The sequence below is a fragment of the Myotis lucifugus genome, unplaced genomic scaffold (assembly GCF_000147115.1).
Source record: "Myotis lucifugus unplaced genomic scaffold, Myoluc2.0 scaffold_112, whole genome shotgun sequence".
In the NCBI taxonomy this organism is placed as follows: domain Eukaryota; kingdom Metazoa; phylum Chordata; class Mammalia; order Chiroptera; family Vespertilionidae; genus Myotis; species Myotis lucifugus.
In genome coordinates, this window is record NW_005871160.1 from 1,407,357 (window position 1) to 1,425,018 (window position 17,662).

Consider the following 17,662-nt stretch of genomic DNA (forward strand, 5'->3'; position numbering starts at 1 on the left):
TCTTACCATTTGCAACAGCATGGATGGATCTGGAGAGCATTATGCTACGCGAAACAAGCCAGTCAGAGAAAGATAAATATCACATGATCTCACTCATTTGTGGAATATAATGAACAACATAAACTGATGAATAAAAATAGATGCAGAGACATAGAACCATGGAACAGACCATCAAAGCTCAGAGGGAAGGCAGGGGAGGGTGGGAGTATGGGAGAGAGATCAACCAAAGGATTTGTATGCATGCATATAAGCCTAACCAATGAACACAGACAACAGGGGGGGTGAGGGCATGTGCTGGGGAGTGGTAGTGGCCAGGGAGAAGTCAATGGGGGGGGGAAAGGAGACATATGTAATACTTTAAACAATAAAGAATTTAAATTAAAAAGAAAAAACTTCCAGTGAATGACTACTTAATTGTAATTTCTTCCTGATATAGGAATGATTTCCAATACCTACCTTTTTCTTCACAATTTATGTTTTCTTTAAGCACTAGTTCAGCACACAGTAATATAAAGGAATTTCAGCAAAAAGAAAGTCTATCACAGTGACTATACCACTAAGAGAAGATGAAGCAGAATGAGGATAAAAATTGCTGTTTATTTCTTTGTTACACAAAGAGAATTAAAAGTGGTTCAAGACGTCTGAGCCCGTCTCCTGTGTCCTTTCTGACACGATGAGAACATACGAAACAATGGCACCAAGACTAGGAGTCCAGCTCCGGGTCCAGTTTCTCCACTTTGATGACTATCTCAGGCGCTGAAGCAGCAGCACCAGCTGGTTGGCTCTCTGCCTCCGACTCGGACAACACTTCTTCCTTGATTTTTACAGGCTTATTGCTGGCCTCCTCGTCGTCGTCTGAAGACTCATCCAGCTCCCATTCATCATCGATGTCCATTTCAAACACTCTCACATGACGGAGATTTGAGCTTAACTGAAGAAAAAAAAGGCCAAACACAGAATTTTAAAATGTATGGCTTAATTAATTATGCATAAGGAATTAGAAATCAGGAGTTCAAAGAATGGTTTTATAGGAAAACTAGAGGCCCAGTGCACCACATTCATGCACTGGGGGGGTGGGGGGGGAGGGAACGTCCCTCAGCCTGGCCTGCATCCTCTCGCAGTCCGGGACCCCCCAAGGGGAGCGGGCCTAAGCTGGCAGTTGGACATCCCCGGAGGGGTCTTTAGCGTTGCTATGGAGGAGGGAAAGGCTCCCACCACCGCTGCTGCGCTCACCAGCCATGAGCCTGGCTTCTGGCTAAGCAGTGCTCCCCCTGTGGGAGCGTACTGACCACCAGGGGACAGTTCCAGCGTTGAGCGTCTGCCCCCAGGTGGTCAGTGAGCATCATAGCAACCGGTTATTCCATCATTTGGTTGATATGCATATTAGGGTTTTATTATATAGGATTATTTTCCCATCAATGTTCAACAAAATCACTAAACTGAAGCTTTCATTTTGCACAAAAGAATCTCCACATGCAATAGTAACAATTTCATAATTAAAATCTAGACTTGTTACTGATTACTTAGTAAGCTTTCTCAGAACAAGAGAACTAAATATCTAAGGTGACTAACAAGCTCATCATCAACAGAAGCAATTTATCACAAAAAGTTTGCCCTGAAAGGACCATATGGATCCAGTCGCTTCCTCCTGTAACTACTCTTAGTAAGCAATCTGCAAACACTTACCACACAGGACACCTTTCGAAAACCATTCCCAGCAACATACTGTGCTTTCATACTTTCCAGTAATCTCCAATGCTTCTCGAAATGCATGGTACGTGTAGGGATAGCACCACACTGTTCATCTAGCCTAGAGAGCGGGAAAAACCGACCCAGGAGTGAAAAGGGGATCACCTCCTGGTTTACTAGGGGGGCGTGTCAGGGTCAACCATGGGCTCGGTTTCTACCGATATTCCCAAGATAATTTTACCAGACTCTGTATAAAAACACAAAAATACTATATTCTACAAAAATACTACAAGCAAAATATCTTCTTAGTAAGGTTTTTTATTCTCTTTCGAGGAAAATAAATAGACACATTTTTAAATTAGAGAAAGGATCTGCTTTCTTAAATCTCAGTCAGCCAAAGCCATCTCTTGGAAATGGCCATGTCCTCTCCATGTGGCTACGGAGGCCCTACGTCAGGAAGGGAAACACTGAAGGCAATCTAGGGTAACTAATTCTATTATAAAGTGGGATTAACACTGCTCTTGAAGAAAGAACTCACAGAAGTCCCATTCTCCACCCCAAATAACACCCAACCTTGTTCCAGCACATACCTACTGATTTACTAGTAAAGCAAAGGAACAGAAGAGCTGTTAAAGCCAGTATTTTTAAAATAAAAAATATGACTGACTGTATGATTATCCCTGGTTAACTGTTATCTAGCATACATAAAGAACTGGAATAGATGACATACATTGAAAACATTGTAACCGTGATATCAGAAAGAGGAACTTACTGACGAGTTAGTTACCTTGTAGAGTAATTCCCAGTGAACTGATATTCCGCAGAGTCTTCACAGTTATACACTGAAGACAATGGCAACTGGACCAAGAGTCTGTCTCTTCCTTCACGTCCTACAGTGTCCTTAAGAACTACCGTCACAGTTTCATCATCATAAAACTGTGCATCTAGACAACTGTAGGTGCTAGAAGTGAAATACGTTTTGTTACCTGAAAGATGATCATAACTACAGAGACAATATTGGATGCATAACATACTCGTACCAAGCAAAAAAAACCTGATGATAAAAAAAGTCAAGCGACATTCTATACAATAACATTTGAAATATATCATTAGTTTGCACTAAAAACACACTTACTTATATATGGATTATTCACAAATATAACTAAGCCCTAAAAATAGGTAATCGTGAAAAAATAAAAATCTATAAGGTTGTTTCACAGCTTCAATGGTCAGGCCTTAAGCCTGTGGAAATTCCATGAATGATTCCTTATACGTATTTTGAGTTAACCAGACTGAAAGTAAAAATAGGATTTACATGTGAAGACACAATAACTTCTAAGGCGTTATCGTAAGATGCTTTTATGTGAGGAGCGAGAAAAAGATCGGCCTCTGCGTAGTGTCAATTCTGTCCTCCACAAAGCCGCAGGGATGACTTAGGTGCTGCTGCCCTTTCGTACCCTAAGAAAATCCCAGCGCACGAAGAATAATGTTGGTCGTAACAAGAACCTCAGCCAGGTGCCCCTGGGACCACATTACTTTCTTTTTAACAGACAGGGAACGAGCTGAGAGGTACTAATTATAGGAAACCGCTACATAAATTCCCTCTGCAGGGTGGAAAGGTTCCAGTCAACCCTCTCTGCAAGTATACAGTGTGTGGCAATCCCTCCCTTGTGTTGCAAGCAAGGGAGGCCTTGTAGGTATATATCACTTAACTGAGTCTAACTATATTCCTAAAATTCACAGGACAAAACATATACATACATATTTATATACCTTCCAAACAGAATTCAAGATTTACCTTCTCCTCACTTTCTCAGTTGTGGCATATGTGAAGCTCCCAAATTTAATAGCAATTAGTCCATTGCTTACAGATCTTGAAGAAAGAAGAGGGGGAAAGAGAGACTTTGTGGAACAACCCGGATAGCCAATAATCTAAACGCTTGAAAGAACATGATTATCAGTGTTAGTGTATCTACCTAAATCCCAAATCCCAGACCCAAATCCCATTATGCTCACTCTAGAACACTAATAACTAACTTAAACACCTAGAGAGGTAAACCCAACATCAACATTACAACTTGATTTACAACCTTATGGTCACCAAAGTAGCTGGATACCTTACACAATTAAGGACATTTGGAACAACCAAATGATTTCACACCTTGGTCTCACAGTATGTCCTGGAAATTCAGGTTTAAACCCATTTCAGATACTAATGGCATTCTGAGTCTGATCTACCTTTCAGAACTTTCCCTGTGGGTTCTCAAAAGTAGTGTCTGTGGGTGAGGCATCTTGTTGAATGAAAGGCATCCTCAACCTCAGGTAAAAGGCCTTCCTATAAGGAACCCAAAGTACAGTTCTGAACTCCTACAGGTTCATGAGATGTAATCCTGAGTGTTCTGCTCTTGATTTTTCCTAAGCCTAAAAACCATCCTCCATGTAACTGCTATACACCAATACAAAACCAGATACTCTAGAATCAGAAGGGATCATACAGCTTCCTCATCTGGCACCATCGTCTATCTAGTGACATGAAAACTAAGACTGAGAACAGTTCAGGGACAAGTCATAAGGCAGGTTAAGCAAAACCTGAAATGTAGGGAAGAGGAGCTGTATGTTTTATGATTAAGAATAAAATCTTATCTCTTCTGATTCAAACTTCAGATGAACACTTACTGGGAAATATCAGTATGTCTCCTTAAGATGCACATTTTATAAATTGAATCTTCTAAAATAGTAAAAAGAAGATAATGTAGATTTGAAGTCTTATTATTCCACCTGAGGGGAAAAAAATTAATGTCAAACATGCTATGCAGTTTTCAATGCACAGGACAAAACTGTATTGTTCACATGATAGGGAAGAAACACACACTTACAGAAAAGGGAATTTGAACAATCTACGTGTAGAGTCCTCACTAAAACAAAAGGGAAAAAATTAATAAAATTTTAAATTGGCTGCTGAATTATACCACCCAAAAGGCAAATAGAATTACCTTCTAGTATCTTTATATAATGGGATACAGATTGCTTGATTCATTGATTTTCCAATTACATCCTAAATAAAATAAAATTTAAAATATCATTAGAGCAGAAAAACACTGTACAGAAAGTGAATGACCAGCATTGGTTAAGTCTAGTAAAACAATCATCTATATCATCAAACCTTTTACACAAGAAACTTTAATGACAGTCATGACAGTAAGGGAAAGAGAGAGACAATTCTGAGCTGGAAAGCACCTTGGAGATAAGCACGTAGCCCCCTGAGAACCACCCCTGTAGTCTCATAGCATTAATCACCCACCCTTCGGTAGTAAACAAGAGACACAACAGCTCCGTAACTAAGAACGTTTATACCAAATACTAAAGATGCCAACACTTTCATCTTTTTGTTTTTAATGTGTGTAAGAAACTCTTTGAGCAAATATTAGGGGGAACCATATAAACCTGCCAGCTTTGTTAGTCAAACGCATTTTCTATGGTTCACCTTAATAACTATGATCATTAACATAAATGAGCCACACACTATAGATGTTCTTGCTCCTACACAAAGGCATGCATTTCGAACTTACTGCTGGCTTTTGCAAACATTGATCAATAATGTTCTCCATCCGCCTTTTCACAAAATGCAATGATTTTCGAGGATAATAGGGAAACAGCAAAGGGCTTTCTGGTTTCAAAGAAAAACAGAAACAAAGCTATAGTCGACCAGATGATTAGAAGGAAGTATCTGTCATTAGAGCCAGCCCGCACCGCTTAAGTGAGGGTGGAGTTCTCCCTGGCCACTTTGTCAGCCCTTCACACCACCTCACTGAAAACACCCCGCCTCCCGTCACCCCTGCTGACCGCCCACTGGACACCACCACACTGACTACAGCTGAGTCCGAGCAGCCTGTTACTCCACATGCTATCTTTCCCACTGAAATCCAACAGGGCGTTTCTGTTGGCTGTAATAAAGGGGAGATTTGGGAACCATAAGACATATAATGAAACACAGTTCATTCTTCTCTCTTCTTAGCCACAGTGGTGTGACAACAGCAGTCCGGTGCTGTTTTGGAAGATTGTGATACTAAAAACAGACCTTTATCCATTTTGAGTCCTCTCCCAGGTCCTTCAGCCCTCAACAGAAACCAGTGCAATGAAAATAAGCTCTTTACTTGTAAAAAGGCTACTTTTTCAGTAGAAAGTAATATCTAATTTAGCATTTACTGACACCAACTACGCTACGTTCTTTTTATAGCTGTTTTTTAAAAAAAATATATTTTACTAGAGGCCTGTTGCACGAAAAGATTCGTGCAATAGGCCTGGGTCCCGGGTGCCGGAGGAAAACAGGTACCACTCCGGCCGGAGCCGCCTTCAGTCTTCGCTCTGCCGCTTCGCGCCTACGTATGCAAATTAACCGCCATCTTTGTTGGCGGTTAATTTGCATATCTCGCTGATTAGCCCATGGGAGGCATAGCGAAGGTATGGTCAATTTCAATCTTTGTCTATTATTAGATAGGACTGGTTTTTTACAGAGAGGAAAGGAGAGGAATAGAGAGCTAGAAACATCAATGAGAGAGAAACATCGATCAGCTGCCTCCTGTACACCTTCTTACTGGGGATGTGCCCGCAACCAAGGTACATGCCCCCGACCGAAATCGAACCTGGGACCCTTCAGTCCGCAGGCCAACACTCTATCCACTGAGCCAAACCAGTCAGGGCTATAACTGTTATCTCTACTGCTTACAATACTTGTACAAAGAAAGCATCATATTCTCCATTTTACAGATTACAAAAAAAGGCCAAGCCTTGTTCAGAAGTTTGGGACTTTCAGCCCCAACCCCCAACATCTGGGAAGGAGAGAGAAGGTGGAGTTAAGTTCAATCACCAGTGGTCAATGCCTTCATCAGCCATGGCTGCATAATGAAAACTCCGTAGGACCTCTCCACAACAGAGCTCGGAGGGCCTCGGGAGGTGAGCACCTTGAGGTTCTGGGAGGTGGTGCACCGGGAGAGGGCTCCGTGCCCCCTGCCAATTCCACGCCCTGTGCATCATTTCTAGTCGGCTGTTCCTTTAGAATAAACCAGTGATGATGGTCTTTCTCTGAATTTTGTGGACCATTTTAGCAAATTATCAAACTTGAAGAAGGGGAGTTCTGGGAACCCGCAACTTTGTCGCCAAGTGGGACAGGAACGTGGGTCGCCTGGGGTCCCCACACTTGCGAGTGAGGTCAGAAGTGGGGGCGGCCTGTGGGGCTGAGCCTCTAAACGGCAGCGTCCGGCGCTAACTCACATAGCTGGTGTCAGGATTAAATTGTGGGACACACGCTCGGTGTCGCAACTGGTCTCATGAGGAAAAAACCCTCTAATTTTGGTGTCAGATGTGCTTTGTCAGTTGTGAGTATGCAAAACAGAATTTATTCTTGGATTATTTTATTAATTGTATTATTTTCCACACGAACAACTGTAAACCTACTTTTGCCCCATCCAGTATTTGTTGCCCTGAAAAAGAATGGACTCCCTGGGTTAAAACAAGAGCAATAAGCAAAGTTCTGGGCCTCAGAGAATTCCTCCCGCTTCGTGCTCTCCCTTCCTCCCTCCCTCACTCATTCATTCGGATAAGCAGCAACCAGATCCAAGTGGCAGAGATTACATCTGAGTCCGGGCTCTGTAGTTAGCGGAATCCTAGCTCCATCACTTACTAGCTTGTATGAGCTTGGGCCTTCTCTAGCCTTGTTTCCTCATTAGTAAAATGAGAATAACAGGACCTTCCCCACAGGTTCTCAGGACTGAAGATAATACACGTATGTGGCTATTACCATAAGGATCTAAGACCGTGGTTGGCAAACCGCAGCTCGCGAGCCACATGTGGCTCTTTGGCCCCTTGAGTGTGGCTCTCCCACAAAATACCACGTGGGGGCGCGCACGTACAGTGCGATTGAAACTTCGTGGCCCATGCGCAGAAGTGCGGTATTTTGTGGAAGAACCGGTATTTTGTGGAAGAGCCACACTCAAGGGGCCAAAGAGCCGCATGTGGCTCGCAAGCCGCGGTTAGCCGAGCCGCAGTTTGCCAACCACTGATCTAAGAAATAGCTAAATTGGTCAGATTACTCTTTCAGAAAGCAAAGAAACACTTTAAAAATATTCTCATCTAAAATGGTGATCTTCGGACATATAGGATGGCTGCTGTTTTGTGTTGCATCCCTAATAATGCTGGGTAGGAAAGGTTTTACCACACCAACATTTGAAGATCCTAGAAAATGGAAGGCTTAACAAGGAAACAGGAAAGCTGCAACCTTAGGAGAATACACGGATGCGTCCGCTTTTAGGAGTCAACAAACTGGCTCCGGCCAAGCGGACTCCTCTGACTAGCAGGCTCTTTAGTTTTCTTCGCAATATCCTATTTTTTGTAAGATGCCAATCAGACAACATCATACTTAAGAATAAGCAATCTTACTAAAGTGAAGTTAATAGTGTTTTTGATCATGGTAATGTCATACACTTTGTTTTTTTCACTGTTCCTCTAATCAAATAAAATGGACACAGAAGATAAATCTAAAGAACTTAGGTAAGTACTCAGCAAGGGTTCAGCAAAACTGTGAGTGGGTGCACTGGTCTCAAATAATAAACGCGCTGGCCAACACCTCCTGGGCCCATGCAATACCTTTCAGGTGGCTGCTGTTCTGAAGGAAGTCATACCACTGGTTTCCTTCTGTGTTAGGGGGTGACACCAGGTCGTCATCTTCATCTTTTAAGTACTACAAACACAGAATTTAAAATCAGGCTTCAAATTGTTTACATTTAACATTCTTCTATGTAATAAGTTAGTCTGTTTTACTGCCAAGTCCTCTTGGAAAGTGCCCTGCTGTTATTCTAAGGGAGGTGATCAAGCAACTAAAGAAACTGCTAACGACTAAAAGATCAGAATGCTGTAAACGTACAGGCCGTAAATTGAATTTAAATTTTGAGTTCTATTTTCATGAAGCATATTTTAAGCTTATACATGTAAGTCTATAAATTAATTTGAAAAAGGTAACTGTCAATCTACTCTGTGGCAGTAGTTCTCAACCTGTGGCCCACGGACACTTTCAGGGACCGTGAGGTCGGTACTGTTTTTACAGTGATGCCACGCTGCTGTGTGCCTTTTCGCTGGAATGACACTTGCACTGATGGTCAAAAGCACGCGTGGGAAAATCCCCAGCATCGTCACCAAGCGTTGAGCAGTAGCACCAAACCTTCCTAGCCGCCACTGTCTTCCTCTTTGCCACACACCCACAGTTTCACCATCTCTGATGAAGCTATTGAAATTATTGATTTCATTAACGCTCAACCGTGGAGTACAGGTCTCTTTAATGTCCTGTGTGACAGCACCAGGAAGCATCCCTAAGGCACTTCTACTGCACACCAACAGGGAGAGCACCGGACAGCGCATCTGTGACGTAGCCGGGCACTTTTTTTATGTTAATGGGATTACATTTTTATATGAAAGAATGACTGGCAAAAAAATGACGATTATCCATTCTTGGGTACTTGGCAGATATTTTCTTGAAAATAAAGAAAGTGAGGCTGTCACTTTACACAAAACAACTTGCCGGTATTGGTTGCCAATGATGAGATTTAAACATTTATGCCAAAATTAAAATTCTGAAAATCCTGTATCTGTCACAGTGTAATTGACAGCTTCACAGGAGTTAAAGACGGATGAGACCGGTGGTGACAGTAATGAAACCCGACTCTGGGATTCTGTATGAAGAGAGGTGTCGGCATATGAAAGATGTGCAGAACTCAGTGAACCGGTATTTTTCTAGTGGCAATACATGACATTACAAAATCATGCCTGGGGGACAGACCCATTCAAAGAGCCAGGCAGGTGAATGGATCTGTAGTGCATTAGAAAACGAAAAGTCCACTGATGCAATTTAGATTCCACATTGTGATTCCACATTCAAACTAACCTTTAATATACTATCACTTGTCAGGATTTGGTGCTGTATCAGAGAATACCCACAATTATCTAAATCGCTACTAACATACTTCTCCCTTTCCAAACACACACCTGTACGAAGCCAGATATTCTTTATGTAATTAACCAAAACAACATATAACAGCAGATTAAATGCAGAACAGATATGATAATCCAGCTGTCTTCTATTAAGCCAGACATCAGAGACTTGCAGAATTATAAAACAATGCCACTATCTACTAAGATATATTTTCTAAATGATAGTTGTTTTTCATTGAAATTATTTATATTAACATGTAATGGAACTGTTATTTTTAATAAGTTATTTTTTAATGAATCAAGAAATATTTTATTGTTTCATTTCTAATTCCTAATAATATCTACCATTGACAGATACACCCCACAAAAAAGCTATTTAGGGTCCTCAATAATTTTAAGAATGTAAAAGGATTCTGAGACCAAAATGTTTAAAAACTGCTCCTCTTTATTTATTTCACTAACAGGGCAGGGCTACTCTATAACTGGCCTTATATTACTTTCCATAAACTCTGGATAATAAAGACTAACACTGCTAATGTTTTAAAATTAGTTTTCAAAAATTAAAAAAAAAAACTAAATTAAATCCAAAGCCCATACCTGACCAACTTTTTCAACATTAAAGTATTTTCCTTTTCGATTATAAAGGTCTGGAGCCTAGAAAGGATAAGTACGGTTTAATTAATAAATCAAATCACACACACACACACACACACACAATCTTATATTTAAACCAAAAACTTTGTTAAGAGAGCTGTTAGTGGCAGTTACTCTTTTCTTTCATGGACTGTAAGACACACAATCAAACAAAAGTTCAACTTATAGGCTATATGTGAAATAAATAAACACTGCCATTAATTAGCTCAATATTTTTAAAAGCGTAACTGCTAAGGACCTTCAATTAAACTGGATTGAATTTGACCACTTACCATTACCCAACTCTATTGCAATTATTAAGAAGAAAAACCAGCATTATAGAAATACCAATTTCCTACCTCATTGAAATGTTCAGTAAGAAATTCAGCAACAAAGGTGATATCTTTTTGAGTCATCTATCAAAAACAAAAAGAAAACAAATCAAGATTAAAAGAAAGCTTCCCAATAAAGAAATATCATGTAATGATAAATGTGACTTTTTTTACTATCTCCTAAAAGCCATAAGACAAATAAACAAAGTTCCAGTGAGGAAATATCAATAGAAGCCCAGATTACATAACTCTGAACATATGAAATTCCCGGGTTCTGAGAAGCCTGTAATTAAACCCTTAAGCCCATTTCCAATCAGAGACTCCAACAGCCAGAGACATTCTCATGGCCAAGGTTGCTTATCATGCTAGGCCTGTGCTGGGCCCAGTGCAGTCCCTGCTGTGGGAGTGGGGACGGTAAGCCCAGGTAATTCACCTCCACCTGAGCTAAGGGCTGCACTCCACAGTACTGCGTACTTCACGCTGGCCTCTACTTCTCGCAATGTCCCTTCCGTCACCTCTCCCAGGTCCTTCAGCCCTCAAAAAGCACACATCTAGGTCCCCCAACAATGAACATGTTTTATCTCCCAATATAAAGGTAAGAGTGATGTCTTAGAACAGCTAACTGTGAACTTTCCTGGATGACAAGTCCAGGCACCCACAGCACAGAAGATCTACTTTGTGTTGAGCCGCAACCTTTACTTATTTATTCCACCGAGGCTAATTGTACTGCTCTCTGTTTTTTTCAGGCTCAAAATTACCTAATCTATTCAGATCGGACAGTTTGGGCAGGGAGGGGTGAGGATGAGTGAGCTGCACTTTTGGGAACTTTGACCTAATCTGTAAGATCTTCCTGGAAAGAGACTGCACTGCTATCTGTCACAATCCTGATAGTCGAAAGAAAATAAATATGAATATGTAAGTACCAGATTTCCCAGGAAAATAAAAATGTACTTAAGATTTAAAAATGTTAAATCTCATAAGATTAGCCATAATAAAGGTATTTTGTGAGATAAAAAACAAAAAGCTTACTAAGATTTGCCTCATGTCTACAGCCTGACAGCCTATTAACTAATAACTGTATAATAAGAATACCAAGACAACTAGCAAAGCTGAGCTCCACCAGGGCATAAATTTCACATTAGAGAAATATACCGTTATATACTACCTTATTCAGCTCGGGAATCACGTGGTCTTCTGTCATTCTCAACATTGCTGAAAATATAAATCCAAAAACTACCTTTAAAGAAAAACTACAAACATAATTTTAATTATAGATGCTTTTCCAAGACTAATGTGTTTCACTGGACCAAATTTTCCATTTTCAACATCCTCTTTTCACCAAGAAAAACTTACTTTCTTCTAAAAACTACAGGAAGGGTAAAGGGGGTCAAATATGGTGAAGGAAGACTTGGCTTTGGGTAGTGAAGACACAGTGCAATATACAGATGATGTAGTGTTAAACTGTACACTTGAAACTTATATATAATCTTATTAGCCAATATCACCCCAGTAAGTTTAATAAAAATGTTTTAAATCCTGAAGGGTCAATAATTTAAACTTGGTTTCTATTTCTAGGTTCCCAATGGTTGGGCTAATCATGCTAAACTCTTATTTTTCATTTGCTCCTTCAAACCAACCCACCGCCACTCCAGACAAACAAATACAACTGCTGCCTTGTGCTAAGACTGCTTTTGCTAGGATTCCTCCTTCTACCCCGGTGATGTTTCCTCTCTTAAAATCTGCAAGTAATCCTTTCCTCCAAAGCCTTAGAATACCACAGGCGTGTTTCTTTCCCTTGGGCTTATTCACTACGTAAAGGAGTTTGCACTACAATCCATGTGCATGTATGCATATACGTCTATTTACACAGCCTAGTATCTGTGGCTATCTTCATCCACACTGTGTTTGCTGTGTTACGTGCCCCTAAGTCATGAAGTATGCTGCCTGTGCTTTAGCAGTGTCTGAATGTGCTTCTTGTGTTTGGTCAGGAAAAGGCATGTTGGACATGCTTCTGCGAATATAGATTATTTTAAAACTACTTTTAATTCAAACTTCTAAATTATTGGTAAAGCCAGCCATACTCTAGTTCTACTCATTCATTCATTCATTTGTCCTTCCCAAAATTATTTATTGAGCGTAGCACAGGTGCTGGGGACACCGCGTATAAAAGAAGTCCCTGCTTTCGCTAGGATGACATTTTACACAAAAGCAAGCTGAGGTTACAGAGCTAAGGTGGCAGAGCCAGATTCCCATGAGGCCCCAGTGCCCAAACCAGTGTGCCTCCCACAGCGTCCTGCTCTAACGAGGACTGAGCGGCAATTTACTCCTCTTCTAATCCCGCTTCTTGTTACCATAGAGACACGTAATAAGAATGTAAGCTGCCTAAATTACTCCAAAAATTATAAGTAAAACCAAAGTCCTACTTCTGTAAAAGGAAATTATTTCTAAGTTTTCTGTAATTCATTCTAATTAACAACTCTGATCAAATAACAGGCTGGCCTGAGAAACACTCCGGCTCCCCATCCTGGCTAGCGTTGGTATGATTTTGAGAAAAATCTAAGAATTATAAATGTCAACATCTGCAGACCACATTATTTTATCAAAAGCAATTATATTAAGCTGACAAGTATGAAGTTTGTTTTCAAATATCAGAATTGAAGGTTTGCGCAGTTGTTAACAAATAGGGGATAAATTCTATTTATAACTAAATTTTGCATATGTTGGAAGAAAATGTATGCTGGATTACTTCAAAGGTTTTAAGAGAGGTCACAAAAAAAACAGTACAAATGGGCCTCAATAAAATATGCACACGCAGTAAAGTGAACATTAAAATTTTTAATATCAGTAAGTATGTTAATTACCTACAAATACAAAGATTGTGTAGAGATTAAAAAAAAAACAAGGCCACAAGTGTCCACATTCTATTTAGCTACAGCATCACTGTCCAATGGAAGTGACGATGGAAATGTTCTAGTTTGTGCTGGCCAACACGGTAGCCCCTAACCATGTGGCTTCTGAGCATTTCAGATGTGTCTAGCACAGTGATGGCGAACCTTTTGAGCTCGGCGTGTCAGCATTTTGAAAAACCCTAACTTAACTCTGGTGCCGTGTCACATATAGAAATTTGTTGATATTTGCAACCATAGTAAAACAAAGACTTATATTTTTGATATTTATTTTATGTATTTAAATGCCATTTAACAAAGAAAAATCAACCAAAAAAATGAGTTCGCGTGTCACCTCTGACACGCGTGTCATAGGTTCGCCATCACTGGTCTAGCATGACGAAGGAACTAAATATAAAATTTTATATAACTTCAACTAATTTAAATAGCTGCATGTGGCTAGTGGCTACCATATGGACTGCATAGATCTAGAGACAGAAAACCAAAGTATAAAACAGGAGATAAGCTACTCGGGGCAGAGGCTGTGTCTTATTTTTCTATTAATTCTAACACCTAACAATGCCTAATATATAACAGGTATTCAAAAAAATTTTTTAATACCTTTTTATTAATTTCACAGAGCAAGGGAGAGGGAGAGAAAGAAACATCAATGATGAGAATCATTGATTGGCTGCTTCCTACATGCCCCCTACTGGGGATTGAGCCTGCAACCTGGGCATGTGCCCTGCTGGGAATCGACCATGAACTCATGGTTCATAGATCAATGCTCAACTACTGAGCCATGCTGGCTGGGCTCAAAAATGTTATTTTAACCTAAGGGGTTAAACAAGGTAAAAAAAAAAAAAAATGGTTAACTAGCCCTGGCTGGTATTGCTCAGTGGGCTGGAGCGTCATCCCATGCATCAAGGGTCACAGATTTGATGACCAGTCAAGGCACATTCCCAGGTTGTGGGTTTGATCTCCGGTCCAGGTGCATATGGGAGGCAACTGACTGATGATTCTCTCTCTCATCGATGTTTCTCTCCCTCTACCACCTTCCCTCTCTCCTCCCCTTCGTCTCTCTCTCTCTCTCTCTCTCTCTCTCTCTCTCTAAAAATCAATAAAAACATATCCTTGAATAAGGTTTAAAAAATACATTAAACAAAGGCTAATTATCAGTGAGCGACAGAGATAACCAATGCTACAAGTTACATCTGAGAGGACATGGGGTGGATGGATGTATAAAGAAATAAGACTGGCCATGTGTTGAAAACAGCTGAAACTGGGTGAAGGGTAAAGGGGGTTCATTTATACTATTCTCTCTACTTTCAGAGGTATTTGAAATTTTACTAAAGTAAATATTCTAGCTTGATATTGCTACAGTTTAAAAACAAAAGTGTGAGAATAACAAGAATGCTTTAACTTACCCACATAGAGCCACCGAAAAAATGCTTTGAAGTTTTTCATACTGCTATCTATAACTCTAAAGAGATAAAAATATATCGAAAATGAAATTATTACATAGGTTCATGTAACATTTTTCACTGTGGCATATAATAATCCTTACTGTCCTGTTATATCCTATCTGATGACATGTAAGCCTTTAGAACAGATTTTACAAATCACACACACACACTCCTAAAAATAAAATTTCAAAAGAGCAAATCCTGATTCTTTTCAAAAATAAAACAAATAACTCCTATTCTAACTGGTTATAACAGCCTTGCCACAAATGTAATAGTCTCTCCTAGCATTCAATAAAAGCATGAAATCCTTTTCTAATGTGGCAAATAAAAGAAACAAGAAAAAAAAAATCAGGTTTCAGCATTATTCATTTAAAAAAAAAATGGTCAGAAAGAAAAAACATCAACCCCCAACAGAAAATTATAAATCTGTACTGTCACCACCTCCGATATCACTGAATATTATTTTTGGAAGTTAATATTTTTGTCTTTACAATAACGAATCACAAGAATTGAATTTCCTCGTGCTTAACACAAATGTACCCCCATAATGAACTATTAGAAGTGGAAGTCACCTTCATGTTGATGAAACTGTTTCTGAATATATATCATTTAAAAAATCTCTTTAAGCTTCCACCTATAAGATAATTACTCTAAGCAAATAATACTGCATGTTTCATTCCTAAACCTCAGAAGCCCTTCCAAGCCTCATAACAGTGCTGGAGAGGTGGGTCATTATCATTAACCTTTCCGTACCCAGTAAAACCCATGATCAAAACTCTCCGGCAGCAAAAAGAAAAAAAAGAGAAAAAAAGTTCCTTTGTTAAGGAAAAAAGTTCTCTAACCATCAATACAGTTTAGAAATATGGAGGTAACCTACAGACAAACTAGAAATAGCAGCACTTATAAAGAGCAAAAAGGTCCTGGAGACAGGGCCGGGGTAAGGATAGGGGGACAGGACAATACTGCTTTATGTTATGAGACCACTGTGCTATCGGCTGATTTTAATCAAGGCATAATTTTCACAAAAACTTTAAAACTGGTTTTAAGAAAATCACGACAATTTGCTAGGTTCTCATTTGTAAGCGAAAGGGGAAACGGTGTCAGGTCAGTGATGCCAGGTATCCCCAATACTTACTGCAGAAGTTCATTTGCCTTGAGTATGAAAGAGCCCACAGCAGTAATAGCATCTAAAAGGAAATGAATAAATATCATTTGTCAGGTAAGTAAAGTGTGTTTAATGCACTCTGTTGGAAAATGAAATTACTACCTTCAATACCCGCAGCATCTAATCCAAGAGGTTCATATTTTTGTTTCCATGAAGCCATTCCTTTCAGTTCACTCAGATGGTATAATAAAGACTCTGAGCCACTAAAACGGAGCAGAAATAAATTAGCATCATTGCCATCAGCAAGGTGGCAGGCAGTTACTACCTAGCTTGAACGTTCCTGAATATTCAGAAATAAAAACTGGAAGTAACTTAAATTTTTTTTTCTAAGAGAAATAATTATTTCTCAAAATTATCGCTAAAAACTGTAGCAGAATCATCTGGTCATCAACTGCTGAGGTGAGAACATGACCAAGATGATTAAATTTTGCAAGAAAATCAAATCCTGTTCCACAGTTACTCCTGGCACTTTTAAGACAGTCATATGATCATCTTGTTCATTCAACAGCTCTATTTAACATTCAGCAAGGATTTATTAAGCTCCAACTTTATTTAGGACAGGCACTGTGCTAGACTCTGTGGGAACATAATGGCGAAGAAAGCGAAAAGGTCCCCGTGGCACCAACAGTCTAATAGGGAAGATGGTGATTACCACACAGACATTCCATCACTCCAACCACATAAATGCCTTGAAGGAAATGCACACGGTGCAGTGTAACAGAAGAAACTAATCTAACTTGGGGGATAAGGGTAGGCCTCTCTGAACAAGCGATAGTTGAGCTAAAATGCCAAGTGAAGAGCAGGCTGGGAATGTTCCAGAAAGTGACGCATGAAAGCATTAGGGAGGAGAAAAAAACGTCAAGGTTGAGGCCATCAGTGTGGGTGCAGCAGAGGCAGGTGTGTGAAGGCCTTGGGAATGAGAAGGCACTGGAAGTTTTTAAGCAGGAGTAACATGATCAGGCCCATGTTCCTTGAACGTTTACCTTGCTTGAACATTCCTAAATATTCAGACCCGCCACGGGGGATATGTTTGAGGGGCACGGTGCAGACTGGAGAAGACCAGTCCAAAGGGTACTTGCAGGGATCCAAGGGAAAGGTGATGAAGGATTAGGGGACTCAGCATAAAGGGATTTATCAAAATTTAAGTCAAACACTGAGCGCGTGCATCCGCCTGCCCACTGATTCGCTGAGAGGCTGTGGAGAGCAGCAGCAGGGACTCGGAGATCGGGGAGAAAGTCCAGCTCTGACACTTGGTAACGCTGGACCAGCCATGACCATTCTGAACTTTTCTTATGTAAAACGAGGGTAATCTAATCAACACCTTTCCAAGGTATTAAATGCAAAAGTACGTAACAAGCTTTGTTAACTTAAAAATGATACACAAACATACTTAAATTCACTGCTCAAAAAAGGGGTATATGCCCTATTCAAAATATGCCTCATTGTTGGGTGAGGAAACAGCCCAGCCAGGGCCTAGCCCGGTGAAGATGTTGGAAAACAAGTTCATAAAGC

The 17,662-nt window shown here is 40.1% G+C and overlaps 1 protein-coding gene across 1 annotated transcript in view; it reads right to left on the bottom strand.

Moving 5' to 3' along the window:
- Positions 1 to 577: 577 nt before the first annotated feature.
- The window catches only part of ANAPC4 (anaphase promoting complex subunit 4), a 31,484-nt gene continuing 14,399 nt past the window's right edge, over positions 578 to 17,662 (bottom strand). The window contains exons 14-28 of the mRNA XM_006093267.2: positions 16,253 to 16,353; positions 16,121 to 16,172; positions 14,947 to 15,002; positions 11,800 to 11,846; positions 10,662 to 10,718; positions 10,267 to 10,323; positions 8,332 to 8,425; positions 5,259 to 5,356; positions 4,683 to 4,744; positions 4,566 to 4,604; positions 4,366 to 4,467; positions 3,488 to 3,562; positions 2,477 to 2,650; positions 1,687 to 1,810; positions 578 to 931 (exon numbers count right to left, since the gene is read on the bottom strand). Coding sequence (XP_006093329.1) covers positions 704 to 931; positions 1,687 to 1,810; positions 2,477 to 2,650; positions 3,488 to 3,562; positions 4,366 to 4,467; positions 4,566 to 4,604; positions 4,683 to 4,744; positions 5,259 to 5,356; positions 8,332 to 8,425; positions 10,267 to 10,323; positions 10,662 to 10,718; positions 11,800 to 11,846; positions 14,947 to 15,002; positions 16,121 to 16,172; positions 16,253 to 16,353 — 1,366 coding nt within the window. The 3' untranslated portion in view covers positions 578 to 703. The remainder of the gene's footprint in view (positions 932 to 1,686; positions 1,811 to 2,476; positions 2,651 to 3,487; positions 3,563 to 4,365; positions 4,468 to 4,565; positions 4,605 to 4,682; positions 4,745 to 5,258; positions 5,357 to 8,331; positions 8,426 to 10,266; positions 10,324 to 10,661; positions 10,719 to 11,799; positions 11,847 to 14,946; positions 15,003 to 16,120; positions 16,173 to 16,252; positions 16,354 to 17,662) is intronic.